General features: G+C 39.7%; 1 protein-coding gene across 1 annotated transcript in view; it reads left to right on the forward strand.

Moving 5' to 3' along the window:
• NFE2L2 (nuclear factor, erythroid 2-like 2) overlaps positions 1 to 17564 on the forward strand; it is a 30029-nt gene extending 12465 nt beyond the window's left edge. Inside the window, 5 exon segments of the mRNA XM_004674495.2 lie at positions 13156 to 13422; positions 14540 to 14629; positions 15280 to 15471; positions 15850 to 16097; positions 16099 to 17564. Coding sequence (XP_004674552.1) covers positions 13156 to 13422; positions 14540 to 14629; positions 15280 to 15471; positions 15850 to 16097; positions 16099 to 17077 — 1776 coding nt within the window. The 3' untranslated portion in view covers positions 17078 to 17564.
• The last annotated feature ends 402 nt before the right edge of the window (positions 17565 to 17966 follow it).

Raw genomic sequence — 17966 nt, forward strand, 5'->3', positions numbered from 1 at the left:
CCTCCAGGGCAGGCGGGGATCAAACTCATGCGGTAATGGCTTAAGCTTCTTAGTGCAGTGCTTTAACCCGCTGCGCCACCAGGGAGGGCCCGACGGTTTACTTTTTAAGAGGTCTATATGGCCAGCCAGCAAGTGGCAGTGACAGTGGGTACTGTGCACTTTCAAATTTATACTTCTGAAATCAGCTGAAGTACAATTTCTGAGCTCAAGATTAACTCATATCTTTAGATGAAACAAATAGTTTCATCTCATCACCTAAAGCCTCCATAATTCTACCCATTCTTCAGATGACCTTTGCAATAGTCATGATGGTGGCCTGGCATCTGGACCATAAATAATGTTGCTGAGTAACATGAAGGTGATCCAGTTAAGTCATGTAGTCGACAAGCTGACTGACCTTTGATACTTAACCTTTCTAACCTATTTCTTCCTCTCTAATCTCCACATGGAGTAGTATAAAGTTTAAATGACGTAAGGACCAAGTGAAAGTGCTTTGTGCTCGCAAAGCACTACAGGTGTCAGAGCTGGTGCCTCAAAGGGCCTTTCTCCGAGGACATGTAGAACTGTGTGTTGGTCTTAGTGAGCCCTTAGTGGGTAGGTAGCCCATCATTTTGGGGTTCTCAGCGAGCTCTCCACATTTGTTCTTGGTTGTGGAGAGGATCAACCTGAAGGGGCTTAATCTGGGAGGTGACTTTTAGTCCTATTATATTGAGTGGAGGTGAGACAGGGCACAATCCTTTTAGAAAAACTACACAGTAGTTAGAGTTTGGGGGTTAGGAAAAGCAAAGTTTCCTACTGAAAAGTGGTTGTCTTCTCCCAGCAGCAGTTTCACAAGCTCTTCATTTGGCCATAATAGTTTTGCAAAGATCTGTTTTCAAGGTCATTCCAAATACTTCATCAATTTCTGAATAATAGAAATTGCAGTAGAAAAGTCTGTTTTGAAACCTAACTTGCATTAGACTGACCAGATGACTCCTCAAAGTTCTGCTCAACTAGGTGAGGCTGCAGGCCAGTACTCAGCTGGCCTCCCTGGGCTTCAGGATCCCTGTTAATAAACTGGGATGTAAATAAGGTTTCCAAGGTCAGTGTAGTCAGTTGTGCACCTACATGTAACTTACTGGCCAGTAAACATCTATTCCTGGGAGACCCACCCCTAGAAAGGTTGCCTTTTCCTGATCTTCAAGGATCTCGTGGATGGTCTAACCTAGCTGCGTCCATTTGTATTTTTAAGTTTATCTTGTCTGTTAGAAAGGCTGAGGTTGCTGATTTTGCCAACCATACTTGAATGTTTCATCTGTTGAGACTTTGCCCAGGCTGTCTTATCTGTGTGCACCATGGCCTTTGCATTTATTACTCCTCAAGAGGTTAGCTCGGCTGGCACTAGGCTGGTTAAAGGCTGGTGGTTTAAGAAATGCTCTTTGCTAACCAGTTGGCATTTCTCCTGTTCTTTTCTCTCTTCCTTAGCCTTAATTTTATTATTAAAAGATAATGGGAGGGACTGACTTTGAAATGATTCTGGAATTAAGATGAGAGACCTTGAACAAACAATTAATATGTACATATTGGGTGGGTATCATGTGCCAGTATGATGTGATTTGTGAAGGACAATTGAGTTGGGAAAAGTGTGAGGAGGAAATGGGCACTCTCACAATTTGTTGGTGGCATGGAAGCGGTCCGGTGTCTGTAGAGCTGTTTGGCAATATCTGTCATAATTAAAAGTGCATATGCTTTTAAAAAATTACCTGTTTATTGAGCAATTGACAGACTGTTTTCAAGAGTGCTGTATGGTTCATTTTGTATTGCTATCCACAGCTCTAGATCTTGCCAACAGTACTTTTTCTGTTAGTCATTATTTTTTAAAAGAAAATATTAGACTTTTGTTTTAATTTTAGGGCTTACAGTATTGCTCTTTCACATGTGTATATAAGTGCCATATAGTCTTTGACCTGGCAACTCCACTTATTTAAACAAATTTTTAAAAGATTTACTTATTTGTGCATATAGAACTGGGGTACAGGCCAGAGTTGCAGGAATAGTGAGAGGATTCACCAGAGGCAGAGTGGGAAGCAGAACAGGCCAACTGACGAAGTACATTGCTGAGGTCTGCTGCACCATATGGGTCATCTTTGAGGCAGGGATCGAACTCATGCTGAGGTGGCTTTAGTTTCTTAACGCTGTGCTTTAACCCGCTGTGCCACCAGGGAAGGTCCTAAACAAAATTTTTAATTAAATGTTGGGTTGTCATATTTAGGTTTCAGGTGTAGAGTACTAATATTCTGCAGCTATGCAGACATTATGCATCTGCAGATATTATGAGAGATAAGTATACAGACATGGACACTAGTCTCTACCCTTCACCATGCAGTGCAGCTTGCTTACGTGGTTTACCCACTGGTAAACACCATTCTATTCTTCAAGTTAAGGATTTGTTTTTGTTTTATTTGTTCTTTTTGCTTTGTTTCTTTATATCGTCACTCTATGAAATCATATGGACTTTGTCTTTCTCCCTCTGACTTATTTAACTTAGCATTTGTCCCTTAAGATCAACCCATGTAAACACAAATGACAGGATCTCATCTTGTTCATTTTTTTAAAGAGAGTATTTTTATTATTTTTTACTTTCTTAAAAAAAGATTTATTTATTTATGCATACAGAACTGCAGTACAGGCCAGAGGTGCAGGGACAGAGCGGGGAGCAGAACAGGCAGATTGACAAAGCACACTGCTGAGGGGAGCAGCAGGTGAGAAAGGAGAGGTCTGCCATGCCACGTGGGTCACCTCTGGGGCCCTGGGATCTAACTCACACTGAAGTAGCTGCAGTCCTGCATCCTCACTTGTTGCGCCACAAGGGAGGGCCAGGATCTCATCTTTTTTTCCTAAGTATTTCCTATTGTGTATATGCACCACATCTTCTTTATCTCCTCATCCATCATTGGGTATTTAGGTGGTTTCTGTAACTTGGCTGTTAAAAAAAGGCTACAGTAGGGCTCTCCCTGGTGGAACATTGGGTTAAAGCACTGCATCATGAAGCTATTGCAGCCGCTGCAGCATGAGTTTGATCCCCTGCCAGGGAGGTGACACACATGGTGTGGCAGATCTCTCCTGACCTGTCTGCTGCTCCTCTCAGCAGTGTATTTCACTCCAGCTGCCTGTTCTGCTCCTCACTCTGTCTCTGGGGAATCATCTCCCCCACACCGCTGGCCCACACCCCAGTTCCTGTATGTATTAGTAAATAAATCTTTTTTTTTTAAAGCTACAGTAATAAGCATACGTGTCCATAAATTTCCTCAAACAAGTAGGGTTTTAATGTTCCTCAGATAAATGTGCAGAAGTTGGAATGACTGGATCCCATGGTATTTCAGCTTTCAATTTATTAATGTATAAAGAATTAGACCCAATGAAGAATTAAAATTACTTATTTAGATAATATATTGTTACTCATTAATAATATATGCTCAGCCATTAAAAATAATTGGAAAACTCTATGCTTTGATATAGAACCATCTCTAAACTATATTTCACAGGGAGAAATAAGTGTAAAACACTGTGATTATATGCTACTTTGTATGTGTCTGTCTGTATTTAGTAGAGTATTTTCCTGAGAAAGAAAAAACTGATACAAGTGATGGCCTTGGGTTGGGGGATATCTGGGAGATTACTTTTACAACTTTTATGTATTTTGTACTATTTACACATGCTATTATTAAAAAAGAAAATACATTGTCATGCCCTAGAGGAGATTGCACTTTAGTCAGACTATAGAATTATACCTTTAGTAGGGAACTTAATGTAGTATACACAGACATTGATTCATAATGGTGCACACCTGGAGCTTTTTTAATGTTATATTGGAATGTTGCATCAATAACATAAAAAGAAAGCCTAGATAAGACATATAAGTATGGGTTAAATACTGACTCTATGGAAGATTGAACGCCCAGCTTGAGGTGTACACATACTTGCCTAAAACATACACGGTGCTGTAAACCAAAGTTATCTCAGTTAAAAAAGTACAACTTACATATATAGGAGAAAATATATTGTATGTATATATATTTAGAATTTATTATGTAAATTTCCCTCAAATTTACATATATAAAAGAAAAACGAACTGGAGCTTAAAAAGGACATTGAACCTGTAAAACTATCTGTAGGACACTGCAAAAAAAAAAAAAAGGTGAATTTTAAAATACGGCGATGCCAACTTCTCGTTGTGCAGTTAAGTTGATCTGATTTGTCCACTTGTCTTCAAGGTAGGAAGGCATGTCTTCAAGGCTGTCAGGAGGGCCAACCTGAGGTTGCAGTGTTCAACCTGGGGAGAGGGCTTCCAGGCTAACTCGCGGACGGACCCCATGTGATCACAGAGGCGCAGCGCCCCAGGGTTGATCTGTCCGAAAGCCTAGAAGTGCTCATCCATAAATGATGATAAAACTGCCTGGTACAGCAAGCTTGGGGCGAATAACCCAATAAACCACTAAGTGTGTGCAAACTGCTGCTGTCAAAGAAGCTGTTAGGTATCTCAAAGCTGGTAAACTGGAGCAAGAGGTGCTAATTAAAATGAGGCCAAAATGTATGTTTTTCCCTCTTAAATAACTGGGCAAGAATTGTAAAATTGGGAGAGTAGACCTTAAATGGGATCTCTGACCTTGGAGCGAATCATTTCACTCCCTAAATCCGTTTCCCCACTCGGGAAGTGGAGTGGGCTCTCCCTGGAGGTCCTGTGGCTCCTTCCAGTTGGACATCCCGTGACAGTGTGGCGTTAACAGTAATTCCCATCCCAGCTGAGATGAGTCACACTGCCTGAAAAGTTCAAATGTGAAGAGGAAGTCTCTGTGTATGAGAATGCTCCTGCTCTGGGGATTCTGAGCCTCTGGGGACAACGGGGACGCATTACCACCATCAAGAGGAGACACCAAGAAAGCACAGAGTGGGAAGTATCCGCTGTTTCTGTTTGTGCTCTCCCCGCCTCCATCCCTCCTTGGCTTTCATCTCACTGGGGTTATACTTTATGTCACGTGTCACTTGTCAGTCCTGCAGACTGATTAAAGTTTGTGTTGCCAGCAGCAGCCCAGTTCCTGGCCTAGGAGCAAGACGTGTATGAGACAGATTCAGGATCCCTTTAGGGTGGTATATACATTACTGTTGTGCCTCTTGTTATAACTACCACCATTCTGGATAAATGAAGCTCTAATCATTAGTACCTTATTTCATATTCAAAACCCACACTAAAAAAAATTTAAAATGGACTCCTTGGAATGTAGTTAAAAAGAAAAAGCTAAGTGTTTTTAGATAGTTTGGCTTGTATTACAGTGTATAATCACATTTTTCTAACATTCATCACCACCCCAATAGATAAGCCCTTTGGCATAGCAAATAGTATATCGTACTTCCCTGGCTCCCAGGCCTACGGGACTGTCCTGATGCTTCTTCTTTTTCAGTTGTTAATAATTGTATCTGAAAAGGAACTTAAAGATTGAGATAAATTATTTCTTTTCACAAGTGGGGATCTAAAGAAGATAAAGTATGGTGCTGGGTATTCAGAAGTGGCAGCAGGACAGAGCTGTAGGCGCTGGAGGAGCACCGTCTCCCTCACAGGGTACGCCTGCCTGGTAGGAAAGGGACGTGAGGGCAGGCTGGCAGGCTGTCTGACCTCAGGGTGCACCCCGGAGCCACCTGGCTAATCCATACCCAGGTCTTTTCCTTGTAGGTTGGATAAAGTAAGTTAAGGTGATAGATTCAATAGTCATGAAGATTCTGGATTGGGATACCTGTCTGTGTTCCTGTAGAACCATTCTAATAGCAATGAAGACCTGTTCACAAGGGTGAGACATTCTTTTCATGTGTGGTGAATAGTACCCAGAATAGGGTACATCATGCCTTCTTCAAAAATGGGGGAGAGTAGTAAAAAGTGTCCTAAAGTTTACTTATTGCAAACCAAACCATTCCCTGCAGAGTAGTGAAAATCCTTACTTGAACATCCTGCTTAAATATAAACTAAAAAGCAGCTTTGTTATAATTAGATGTGAAATACCTCAGATCCATGCGTTCTTGTAGCCGGAGGAATCCCCTACGTTTTGGAAATTAACTGCCCTTTCCTTTTTGGCCAAATACATGAGCCTCTTGAGAAAACAAATATAAGTTCCTGTTTTATTCACTTTCCAGTTTTACTTTATCTTCGCATCATGCTTGGCAGTTTACAAACGGGTAAGATTTCCAGTAAATTGTTTGGGGTCATATTTCTTAGATTGAGTCATTGCTGAAAAACTTGTTTATGAACAGGAAGGAGCCCATGAAAATGTCTACACGGTCAGCACGCCAGACTGTTAAGGAAGCTGGACCACTTTTTAGTTAAAAGAGAAAAGGATAGAAGGATGATTCTGAAATGCAGGGGATAGCAAATTTATGGTCTAGGGTTTTGTTGAATGATTTACAACTCAGTGTATTTGAGAATTTTTCTATTTTAAAAAACTGTTGGTCATTGGAGGTTGGGAAAATAATTCTCAGAGTTGTTAGGAAGAAAACTTAATTAGTTGTAACTCTTAGTACCTATTAGAAGTCACTGTTTTACTGGTTATTTTATAAGATTGAGCTAGACAAAATTTAACCCAGTGACATTTACCCATCACCTAGCAGCTGTAAGACCCTTTTAATCTTGTTCTAGAATATAGGTGCGATTTGATGCTTTTTGTTTTTTAAAGATTTTATTTAATTTTGTATACAAGAACTGGGCTACAGACCAGAGGTGTGGAGGATGAGAGGATTCACCAGAGACAGAGAAGGAACAGTACAGGCAGATGTACTGAAATACACTGCTGAGGGGAGCAGCGGGCGGTACAGGAGAGGTCTGCCACGCCATGTGGTCACCTCCCTGCCAGGGATCAAATTCACGATGTTGTGGCTGCGGATAGCTTCATAGTACTGTGCTTTAACCTGTTGTGCCACCAGGGAGGGCCCAGTTTGATATTTTTAATTAGCTACTTCACAATTATTGTAGCACTTTATTTTTTAATTATTCAAGAGTTAGCAAATCAGTCCAGTAGAATGAAAAGTACTTGAGTGAGGACAGACTATAAAGAATGACCTGTCAGCTGCCGCCTCTAAATGTTCACTGAGAAAGTAATTGGCATTGGGTTGTGCATCTTCTTGTAATGAAACAGCAGGAGACAAAGTAAAGAGAAGTAAATAGCTGGATAAATATTTATGAAATATAATACTCATCAACAAAATGTATTTTGAAAATACATCTGCTTGGTATCACTACTTTGTTTAGTAAGGTCTGTGACTGGAGAGCCCAGAGCCTTGTGAATTAAAGAAAAATCTTTTTGTTTTACCAATTCTACATAATTCAAGCATGTCCTCAATTGTTTTTGTACGCTCCTATAAGCCCTAATTTGGTTTATGCTCTAACAGTAGGCTGTGATTCATGTTCCATCTGGTTTTGCTCAAAACTATTTGAGCACCTTCTAATGGAAAAAAATTAAGTCAGATTTAGGTTTTTGATGAATAATATAACCATCTGGGCATAAAATAAAGAATAAAATATATAGAAGAAAAACATTACCAAGTGTATCTTAACTCTGTTATTAATTAATGTTTGCAGGGAAAGATCCCAGGGGAGTGAATGTTAAAAGGAAATATATTATTTTCTTAATAGAAAGACATGATTTTTTTTGAGTAACTTGAGACCTTGTCTGAATCTTTATACTATAAAATCTTAAGTGAAGATCAGTTTTCATTTTCTTTTTACAAAGCTAGTAACTGTGCATTGAACACTGTATAGGTGAAAAGTATTTTTAGAAGGAAACCTCCCACCACCTTCCTGGTTTTTCAGGACAAAACAGGTGGGTGAGGAGAGGAAGAAAAGAGGGGTTGGGGGTGAGAGGAGGTACCTGCCTCATTAAAATATTGGCCTGTTTGGACCTCCTTCCTGATGGCGCACTGGGCTAAAGCATAGCACTTCGGAAGCTAAGCTGCTTCAACACAAATTCAATCCCCAGCCAGGGGGCTGACCCTCGTGGCACAGCAGACCTCTCCTTTCTTGCCCTTTGCTCCCCTCAGCAGTGTATTTTAGTCAATCTTCCTGTTCTGCTCCCCACTCTGTCTCTGGTAAATCTCTCATCCTCTGTACCTCTGCCCTATACTCCAGTTCTGTGTGCATAAATAAATAAATCTAAAAGAAAATTTTGCTTGTATAATTAGAAACCATTTTATTTTTCATTTAAAATTCTTCTCAAAAGGCTGTTTACTAAATAACTTTGAGACCAAAATGACAATATCTTTGGTTTATTTCTGATTTTGGTGTGTGTGGGGGGGATGGTCACCTAGCATGACAAATGCTGGTTTGTTTGAGCCATTAAAATTGGCATAAAACTTGCAAAAGACATACTTAGCATAAATTCTGTGTTCAAGACTTTTTTTCGTTGTTTATCCTGGTACAAAGATGTTTGTTTTAAAGTACTATGAGTTAATAGTCCAACTTCAGACTCCATAAAATGTGTGACAGATTACCCAGATGGCAAAAGATGATATATACATTTTAAATAGGAATGTTTCCATGAGCCCAGATGGTGACTTAACATGAATTATCGAATATTTGTGTTTCTTATTAAATCATCATCTTTTGTCTAAGCCAAGCGTAGCAACATAATTTGCAACACTCAGGAATCACTAGAGGACAACCACAATTCCGACATTGAAGGCAGGCGGCATTTGCTCCCTGTGGCTTGTGAAAGCTCACAAGCAGCCTCTGTGTTGCCCTAGGGAACATTTTTGCTAGTCATGAGGAAATAAATACCTGTTGGAATGCTGTACAAATACATCAACCCTCTGCTTTCCTGTCCCTCCCCAAACTCAGATCTCCTCACCATTCTGCATGGGAACTTTCCTCCATGGGGACTCTGAGGGAGTAAGGCAGCTGTCTTTCCTCAGCGTCCTGGACTTATGCAGGAAAGAAGTTTCAGTTCTTCTTAAGCACTTCCTTCCCCGCCATCACATGTCATGTGCTCGCTTGGTGCTGGCTCCACCCGGACTGCTTCCTCTTCATGGTACACAAGTTTTGCAGAGATGGGTCATTTGTGGACGAAGTCATGTGCCTGGTCACAGGGCTCCTTACAGGAAATGCCGCTCACTCACTGCCTGTGAGGTTTGCACGGAGCACAGTCCTTGCACCCGTGGGCTCCCCACCAGAGAGTGGACAAAATTCTGCTGTTCTCATTTTCAAAATAAAGCTTTGAATCATTCATTCATGTAGTGCCATCTCTGCACGCTGTTTAGTTTATGTGAAAGTCTGAGAGTGGGACATATTAAGTCCATGACAAGAAATCCTTGTCACTGCATCCCACCTTTGATCATTGTCTTTTTAAAAGGAATTGGGAGTAGTTAAAACTCAGCTTAAAAAAAAAAAAAAACAAACCTTTTCTTATGGGGACCTCTCATAGTGAAAATGAACATTAGATAAATATAAACTTAAAAATAGAGAGGACAACCTCTGAGAAACAGCCTTGGTCATTAGGAGCTCCTTGAACGCTGCCCGGCCTGCACTAAGCGCAATTAGGTGCTGCTGCTTGGAAGATCTTTTGGTCCCATTCCTAGTGGAGACAGTGTCCGGCTGAGGGAGCCATCCACCTCCCAGGGACCAGCAGTGTTTCCGATCAGATGGTAGAGGCCGGAGCTGGCAGAGGACCACGATGCTATAGAGCAGACACAGGTGCTGCTGAATGTCTTTGCTGACAAGGACCCATCAAGATGTCTTTTCCTGATTGTGGTTCCTGAAAAATAATTGGAGCTGTGTGTTGAAGGGTAGGCATCTCAGGAATTGGGCAGCAATGAATGGGTCTTAGGTGTACATAAATTTATTCCTAACGGCGTATGTCGTTTTATTTACAGCACATCTTGCACATACCTAGTAGCCAGTTTTAGTACTTCCCTGAAGAGGAACTGAGTAGCTTCATTTCTGGGTATTTCAGGCTCCCACTAGAGTTAGATTAACATCTTCTTTTGTGCCCATTGGCCTGGAATTTGGTCTAGTTTATAGCATAGGGAAAGACCCATCACTTTTAGTGCACTTTTAGTGCACTTACTAGTATTTGCATATACTGTGCATTTACAGTTCCTCTCATGTCTCAACCCATCAGCATCTGCCTGATAGGGGCAGGGTTCCACTAATGTGTAGCCATATCTGAACCTACTCAAGACAGTTCATCTGGCAGGGATCAAAGGGGGTAAAAATAAAGAATAGTTACAATCCTTGGTGTGACTGCAACAGATAATTGTAGAGAACATTAGAAATGTCCCTCCAACCCATAGGACTGAGGTCTAGGAATACTTTGAAAGGATCAGAATTGTGAGCAGGCATTTCCAACATTTGCTTCAGTGCTTTCTCAGTTTTTTGTTTTCTTTTTTTTTTTTAATAAAAAGTTCAAAAATGGAGACTGGTTTTTACCCTGGCATCTCTAAACTTTAAAGAAGTCCCAAGCCTAGGTAGTCTAGGGGAGGTGAGGGAGAACTGTGACACAGTGATTCCCCTGGTGCAAGGACAATATTTTGGTGTTTCCTTTATTAACCCTTTGAAGACCTCAGTGTACTTTCTGCATCAGTTTTTGAAAGGGACCATCATTTTTTCTTTAGAAATAGAAATTAGAGTTCAAGTGTGTGATCATGCATTCCTTTAATTTTTAGTGTTAACATTTAGTAGTTGGAAATACATTAAACACCTCTGTAAGATCAGGGTCAGAAGCTTGAGCAGGAGAATAGTCTAGATAGGATACCCTGATGCACCAAGATGTCGCCTAACCAAATTACAATTTGGTTTACGGTTTCTCTATACCTTGGACCTTTCTCTTTCACATGACCTTTGGATAAACATCTTTTAAATGAGGGAAAAATTTTTTTTCACAAGTGAAGTCATTCTCAGGCTTTATTTTAATGGGGACTCCCCTGAAAAGACAGGCATGGAAGAGCTACCATTACTGTTTTGTTGTACATGGTCAGGAAAGTGATCCAGGTGACATGTGCATAGTCCATCCTTCTGTGAACCCGCCAATTTCACACCACCAAAATGTCAGGGCAAAGTATGTGCATGACAATGGATTTTATAATTTGGCCAGTGATCAGATTTTATATTTTTAGTGTAGTCTATTGGTTGAAAAACCTTGAATCCAAGATTAAGACTATCCAGTTACCTATCTTCCCTGTTCAGCTAATTTCTGTATACTAGACCTCAGTCTTCTCATCTGTAAAATAGGAGTGTGCTTTTTATATGGTAGTTTTGAGGATTAACTTGTCTATGTAAAGACCTTAGAACAATGTCTGGCAGGTAGAAGAAACTGAAGAGACTGGCTTCATTAAACACAGGTTTACTTGAGCCAACTCTAAAGAGCTGCAGGTGCTATTTTAACAGTACCTATTGGATGTGCTTTATGCTCTATGTTATACTGTTCAAGGCTAGAATAACTCCTGAACAGGGCTTTATTACATATGAGATTCCAGCATCAGTTGTCAAAATTGATTAAGGTTAGAGGTGGCCTCTACTATCTGGCAAGTGTGCTGCCTCTAACCTGAGTGGCCAGCTCCTCCTCTGATGGGTAAAAATAGCTTGACTGCTCACTGAAGCAACAGTCATGCTCTTTTGTCCTTGGAGGCTGATAGTGGTGGATCTCTAGACATGCAGGGCAGCCTGGTGCTGCCAGCAGTCAGCTGAGCCGAAATACAAAGCTTGACGTTTGTGCGCAATGTCTACTGGCTTCAGGCCCCACACTCTTCCTCCCTATATCTTGATCTTGCCAGTTGCAAGCTCATTTTATTACTTTCATATTGATGATCAGGAAGAAACTGATACACATTTCCTACCTGTTGAGACTTTTTAAAAGCTAAAGTTAACAAGTCAGAAAATTTGTTTTTCACATATTTGTGGTTAAGGAAGTCTGGAAATGGTACTTATCCCTAACCTTGTTAATATAACTCAAAATAGCCAGTCCCTGGTAAGATTTTCCCTATTGTCTTAACACTTAGTACTTTTTCCATCTTTCTGAGGAGCCATTTTTTTTGTTTTGTTTTATTTATTTATTTTTAAAAGTTTTATTTATGCATACAGAACTGGGGTACAGGCTAGAGGTACAGGGGCGGTGGGAAGCTTCACCAGGGACAGAGTGGGGAGCAGAACAGGCAGATCGACGAAGTACACTGCTGAGGGGAGCAGCAGTCGGGTCAGGAGAGGTCTGCCGCGCCATGTGGGTCACCTCCGGGGCAGGGATGGAACTCATGTTGAAGTGGCTTTAGCTTCTTAGTGGTGTGCTTTAACCCGCTGTGCCACCAGGGAGGGAGAGCCCTTTCTGTTTTATTTTAAACGAGGTCTATTTATGACTTCTCAGGAATAAAACTGGTGATCACTATTCTTTTCCCAGCTCTCTTGGTTGGCAGTTGACAACCCTTTGGTTCCCCCACGTCACAAGATTATCATTAGCCAGCACGTTTTTTATAGATAAGTGAGCCATTGAGACAGTAGTAATGATGGGGACAAATAATACAGTATAGTAAAGACCAAGAATGGTGGTATTCTTTCATAACTACCAGACTGACAATTTAATTGGATCTCTGCCCTCTACCTTCTGTCCCCCTGTTGCCAACCCACCCACCCACCCATCCTGCTCTCTGGTAAAGTGGGTTAAACAAGTTTAGGAAAAAGTCCATGTATTTAGTCCATGTTCTCCAAACCCAGTTTTCTCTAATACCAGTAACTTGGAATACTTGGTCTGATTTTTATATTCCATTAAACAATGCAAGAAATGTACTGTGCAGCATTCATCACTCTTTAGTGAACTCTATCACCGCCCAATCATTAATTATTCAAGTAATAAATGATCAGAATGGATGGTTGTTTGTCGGTTGTTATTGGTGAATAGATTCATTGAATGGAATTAACTATGCCTTTCCAGAACACTGGATCTGTGTTCTCATTCAGATTTTGTTTGTAATCTCCCTTCCCATTCCCCTCCACCACAGTGGCATAATATGAATGATGTGGTATCTGCCATTAAAAAACCATCTTATCCATGCTCTCCCTTCCTCCTTTTTGTTTTAAACACAGGACATGGATTTGATTGACATACTTTGACCAATCTCCCTAATGAACCAATCTCCCTAATGGGGGAGCAGCAGGACATGGATTTGATTGACATACTTTGGAGGCAAGATATAGATCTCGCAGTAAGTCGAGAAGTATTTGATTTTAGTCAGCGACGGAAGGAGCATGAGCTGGAAAAACAGAAAAAACTTGAGAAGGAAAGACAAGAACAACTCCAGAAGGAGCAAGAGAAAGCCTTTTTTGCTCAGTTACAGCTAGATGAAGAAACAGGTGAATTTCTCCCAATTCAGCCAGCGCAACATATCCAGTCAGAAACCAGTGTATCTGCCAACTACTCCCAGGTACAGAGAACACAGCTCTTGGGAAAGTGCATGAAGAGAGCATTGCTCTTGGGAAAGGGTTTAAGGAAAGCATTGCCCCAGAAATTAAAATATTGGGGCCTGGGTTTCAACTGTACCTTTCATTAACTATGTCTTCACCACCTAATCAAGTCTAATCACCAACTTCGACTTCCCGATGAGGTCAATATCTGAAGTGCTATAGATTATTAGAAGGATTAGGAGGACATTAACTGAGTGAAAGAGCATTGTAAGCTAATGAACCATCCTGTAAGGACCAAACAGAATAAACTAGCGACAGGAATGCTAGCCACAGGTCAGGCCCTGTTCTAAAGCACTTGACATAGACTGATAGTTAATCAACAATGAGCCTGAGGAGCCAGTATCCTCCTTTCATATACTGATGAACACTTGATGCCCAAAGAGGTTAGAAACTTGCCCAGAAATTGGGGGAGAGGGGGTTTCAAGATTAGAACTCAGGTTGTTAGGTTCAGTTCTGTGTGCTGAACTGTTCACTAACCTAATTTGTACCTGAGTAAACCATGTTTAGATTTTAGCTAATAGTCATATAACATTGTTCATTAGTGTGGCAAATGTACTGTATATTTTAACAATGGAGGAAACTGGACCTGTGTAAAAGAATTCTCTATACTTGCATTTTTCTACAAATGTTTAAAGCTGTTCTGTGTATTTAAGAAGTTAAGGGAGACAGATATTTTAAATTAAAACTTTAAAAATGTGATCCTGAACCTAATAAAATGCATTTTGATTTCTTTTAAAAATGGTAAATTTAGGCATAAACCTAGCCAGCAGAAAACCATCCAAGCCATATAAGCAGAATAATGGTAAACTTTAAAAAAAACTTTAAATGGATATTTGCAGAATACTTTTTTAAAAAGCAATTTAATGTATAATCTAGAAATCTTTAAAAAGATTTTTTAAATGACCACAGTTGTATGAGAGGAGCCGTTAATTACCATTTAACTTTCAAACTTCAGAAAAAAATAAAATTGACAAGCAAAAAACAAAAACTGATGAAATGTTTGATTTAACTAGATAACAAACATGTCATGAATACTGAACAATTTCTTCTTCCTTTGTGTCTTTCCCTTTCATCCAGGTTGCCCACATTCCCAAATCAGATGCTTTATACTTTGATGACTGCATGCAGCTTTTGGCCGAGACATTCCCTTTTGTAGATGACAATGAGGTATAACCTTCGGTTAATAGCAAAACTCTGCAACTGCATCTAATATATCCTCTAATCTACTTCTTTAATGTTGCTCCACTTTTTGAAAAGAATGAAAAAAATTTTAGGAAATTTTGTCAAGAAAATGTAAGTCTAATAGATAACTTTGCAGCTAAGAAATAAACTTCCAATCACACACACTACAAAACCAAAATCCTTTACTTACTGCATAGTGCAAAGCATGAGTCAGGGTAACTATGGAAACAAGAGAACACATTTGTTCTAGGTAACTAGAAATAAATTTCAGTGACTTAAGAACAAGCTGGGTAATAAACCAAGACTTGTTCAACTAACAATTTTAATAAATCTCTTGTGATTAAATCACTATCCTAGTCATTACAGAAATACAAATTAATCCTAAACATTGTTTTTAATCATTTTAAAGTTTACTTTCACATGCATAGGAGAAAGCAATTACACCAGTAAATGAATAAATCTGGAATCATTTGAGTAAGAAAAGATGTTTCATTTTTATAGAGGTGGGGATCACAGTGGTTATAATTAGAGAAATACAGAACCACTGCTCATTCAATTTAAGATATTACAAATGGTCCCTCAGAATGTACTCATCAACTCTTGCCTTATATAGACGAATGCCTTATCCATTTCAGGTTTCTTCAACGAGGTTTCAGTCACTTGTTCTGGATATTCCCAGCCACACTGAGAACCCAGTCTTCACTGTTCCTAATCAAGCTCAGTCACCTGAAACTGGTGTCAGTCAGTCAGCCGTCACTGATTTAGACAGTATGCAGCAGGACATTGAGCAAGTTTGGGAGGAGCTATTATCCATTCCAGAATTGCAGGTAACTAAAATCTAGTGTAATACCAAAGACGCTACTTCCTACTCAGTGTCTTTACATTAGTCATTCTACTTACTGTTTATAAGCCACTTTTAAATTGGTCGGAGAACTGCCCATGCTCACCTAACTACAACTTAGGTAAAAGGACTGAATGTGTTGATAGATCAAGTTGTAAACCCGAGGAAGTCTGATCTAGGAACCCTAAAATTAATACATCTTCTTAGACATAAATCTCTGTGGGAAATGGGAATTATCTCTGAATTATAGAAGATATTGAAGATATTAGAATTGGGATGGGAAGAGCTTACCTTCACATACAGATTATCAGATAATCAAGTATTTAGCTTTGATTTATATAGCATAAACTTCTTTTTCATGCAGTGTCTCAATATTCAGAATGACAAGCTGGTCCCAGAGAACAGTGCGGTTCCAAGTCCAGAAACCCAGCTGACAGACATTGACAACAATTACCATTTCTACTCATCATCAATCCCCTCACTGGAAAAAGAAGTAGGTAACTGCAGTTCACATTTCCTAAATGCTTTTGAAGATTCCTTTAATAGCATTCTCTCCACAGAAGATCCCACCCAGTTGCCAGTGGACTCGTTAAATTCAAATGTCACAGCAAACAGATTTTGGTGATGAATTTTATTCTGCTTTCATAGCAGAGCCCAGCAACAGTGTGCCCTTCTCTGCTGCTTTAAGCCAGTCAATCGCTGAACTTCTGAATGGGCCCATTGATGTTTCTGATCTGTCCCTTTGTAAAGCTTTCAACCAAAGCCACCCTGAAAGTGCAGCAGAATTCAATGATTCTGACTCTGGCATTTCACTGAACACAAGTCCCAGCATGGCCTCACCAGAACACTCAGTGGAATCTTCTGTCTGTGGAGACACACCACTGGGCTTCAGTGATTCTGAAATGGAAGAGACAGAGTGTGTCCCCCGAAGTGTCCGGCAGAATGGCCCCCAAACACAGCCAGTACAGTCTCCTGGGGATACAGTTCAACCCTCGTCACAACCTCAGGGGCAGAGAGCTCCGGTGTGTGATGTCCAGTGTGAGAACACGCCCAAGAAAGAATTGCCAGGAAGTCCTGGTCATCGGAAAACCCCATTCACAAAAGACAAGCATTCAGGCCGCTTGGAGGCTCATCTCACAAGAGATGAGCTAAGAGCAAAAGCTCTCCATATCCCATTCCCTGTAGAAAAAATCATTAACCTCCCTGTTGATGACTTCAATGAAATGATGTCCAAGGAGCAGTTCAATGAGGCTCAACTTGCATTAATTCGAGATATACGAAGGAGGGGTAAGAATAAAGTGGCTGCGCAGAATTGCAGAAAAAGAAAACTGGAAAATATAGTAGAACTGGAGGAAGATTTGGATCATTTAAAAGATGAAAAAGAAAAATTGCTTAAAGAAAAAGGAGAAAATGACAAAAGCCTCCATCTATTGAAAAAACAACTAAGCACCTTGTATCTCAAAGTCTTCAGCATGCTACGAGATGAAGATGGAAGACCATACTCTCCTAGTGAGTACTCCCTGCAGCAGACGAGAGATGGCAACGTATTCCTTGTTCCCAAAAGTAAGAAGCCAGATGTTAAGAAAAGTTAGATTTTGGATGACCTTTCCTGAAGTAGTTTGTTTTTTTTGTACTGTTTATACTAAAAGCTCCTACTGTGATGTGAAATGCAGAAATATACTTTATAAGTAATTCTATGCAAAATTAGTCAGAACTAGAGTAGAATATAAAGCTTTCAAAAGCATTAAAATAAGTTATCAGTATGCTGAATCAGTAGTTTCACTGTAACTGCAAAGTTAATTTCTCAGAACACCATTTGGGCTAGTTTCTATATAAGTGTAAATACTACAAAAACTTCTTATTTATACTGTTCTTATCTCATTTGTTACATTCATAGATTTATATATGACATCTGGCTAAAAGCAAATTGTTGCAAAACTAACCACTATGTACTTTTTTTTAATAAATATTGTCTGAATAAAAAAAATGGCATTTTTTATATTAAATTGTTTAGCTCTGGCCAAAAAAAAAAAAAAAATAGTTGAAAGCTGATACTAATAAAGAAATATTATGACTATTTTTTGGAGTTCAAGTTTATTCACAGTACCCCATGACAATAACATACTTAGAACATTTAGGTGTTCTGTATTTTCAGGATGTTTTCATTGAAAATATGAAAAGGATTTTACACTGAACTTCTGGTGCTAGAGATCTAGAGAAGATAAGTGATATTTCATATCAAGATACCTCTTCAGTATCTCAGCAGGTACTTCTCAACCAAGGGAAGTGTTATACCTTGATGTGGAAGGTAATACATTGACCACTTATTCACATCAGGAGATGTGCTACTTTGTGTGATGCATTATTTAGAGGATAAAATGGAAATCCCACTCCTCCTGGAACTAGAGGACATACCACATGATGCCAGAAAGTGAAGGATTGGGAAAGACAATAAAAAAGGCAAGGAACTGAAGTTTTAAA

The sequence above is a fragment of the Condylura cristata genome, unplaced genomic scaffold, assembly GCF_000260355.1.
Source record: "Condylura cristata isolate star-nosed mole 26May11 unplaced genomic scaffold, ConCri1.0 scaffold00002, whole genome shotgun sequence".
Lineage (NCBI taxonomy): Eukaryota > Metazoa > Chordata > Mammalia > Eulipotyphla > Talpidae > Condylura > Condylura cristata.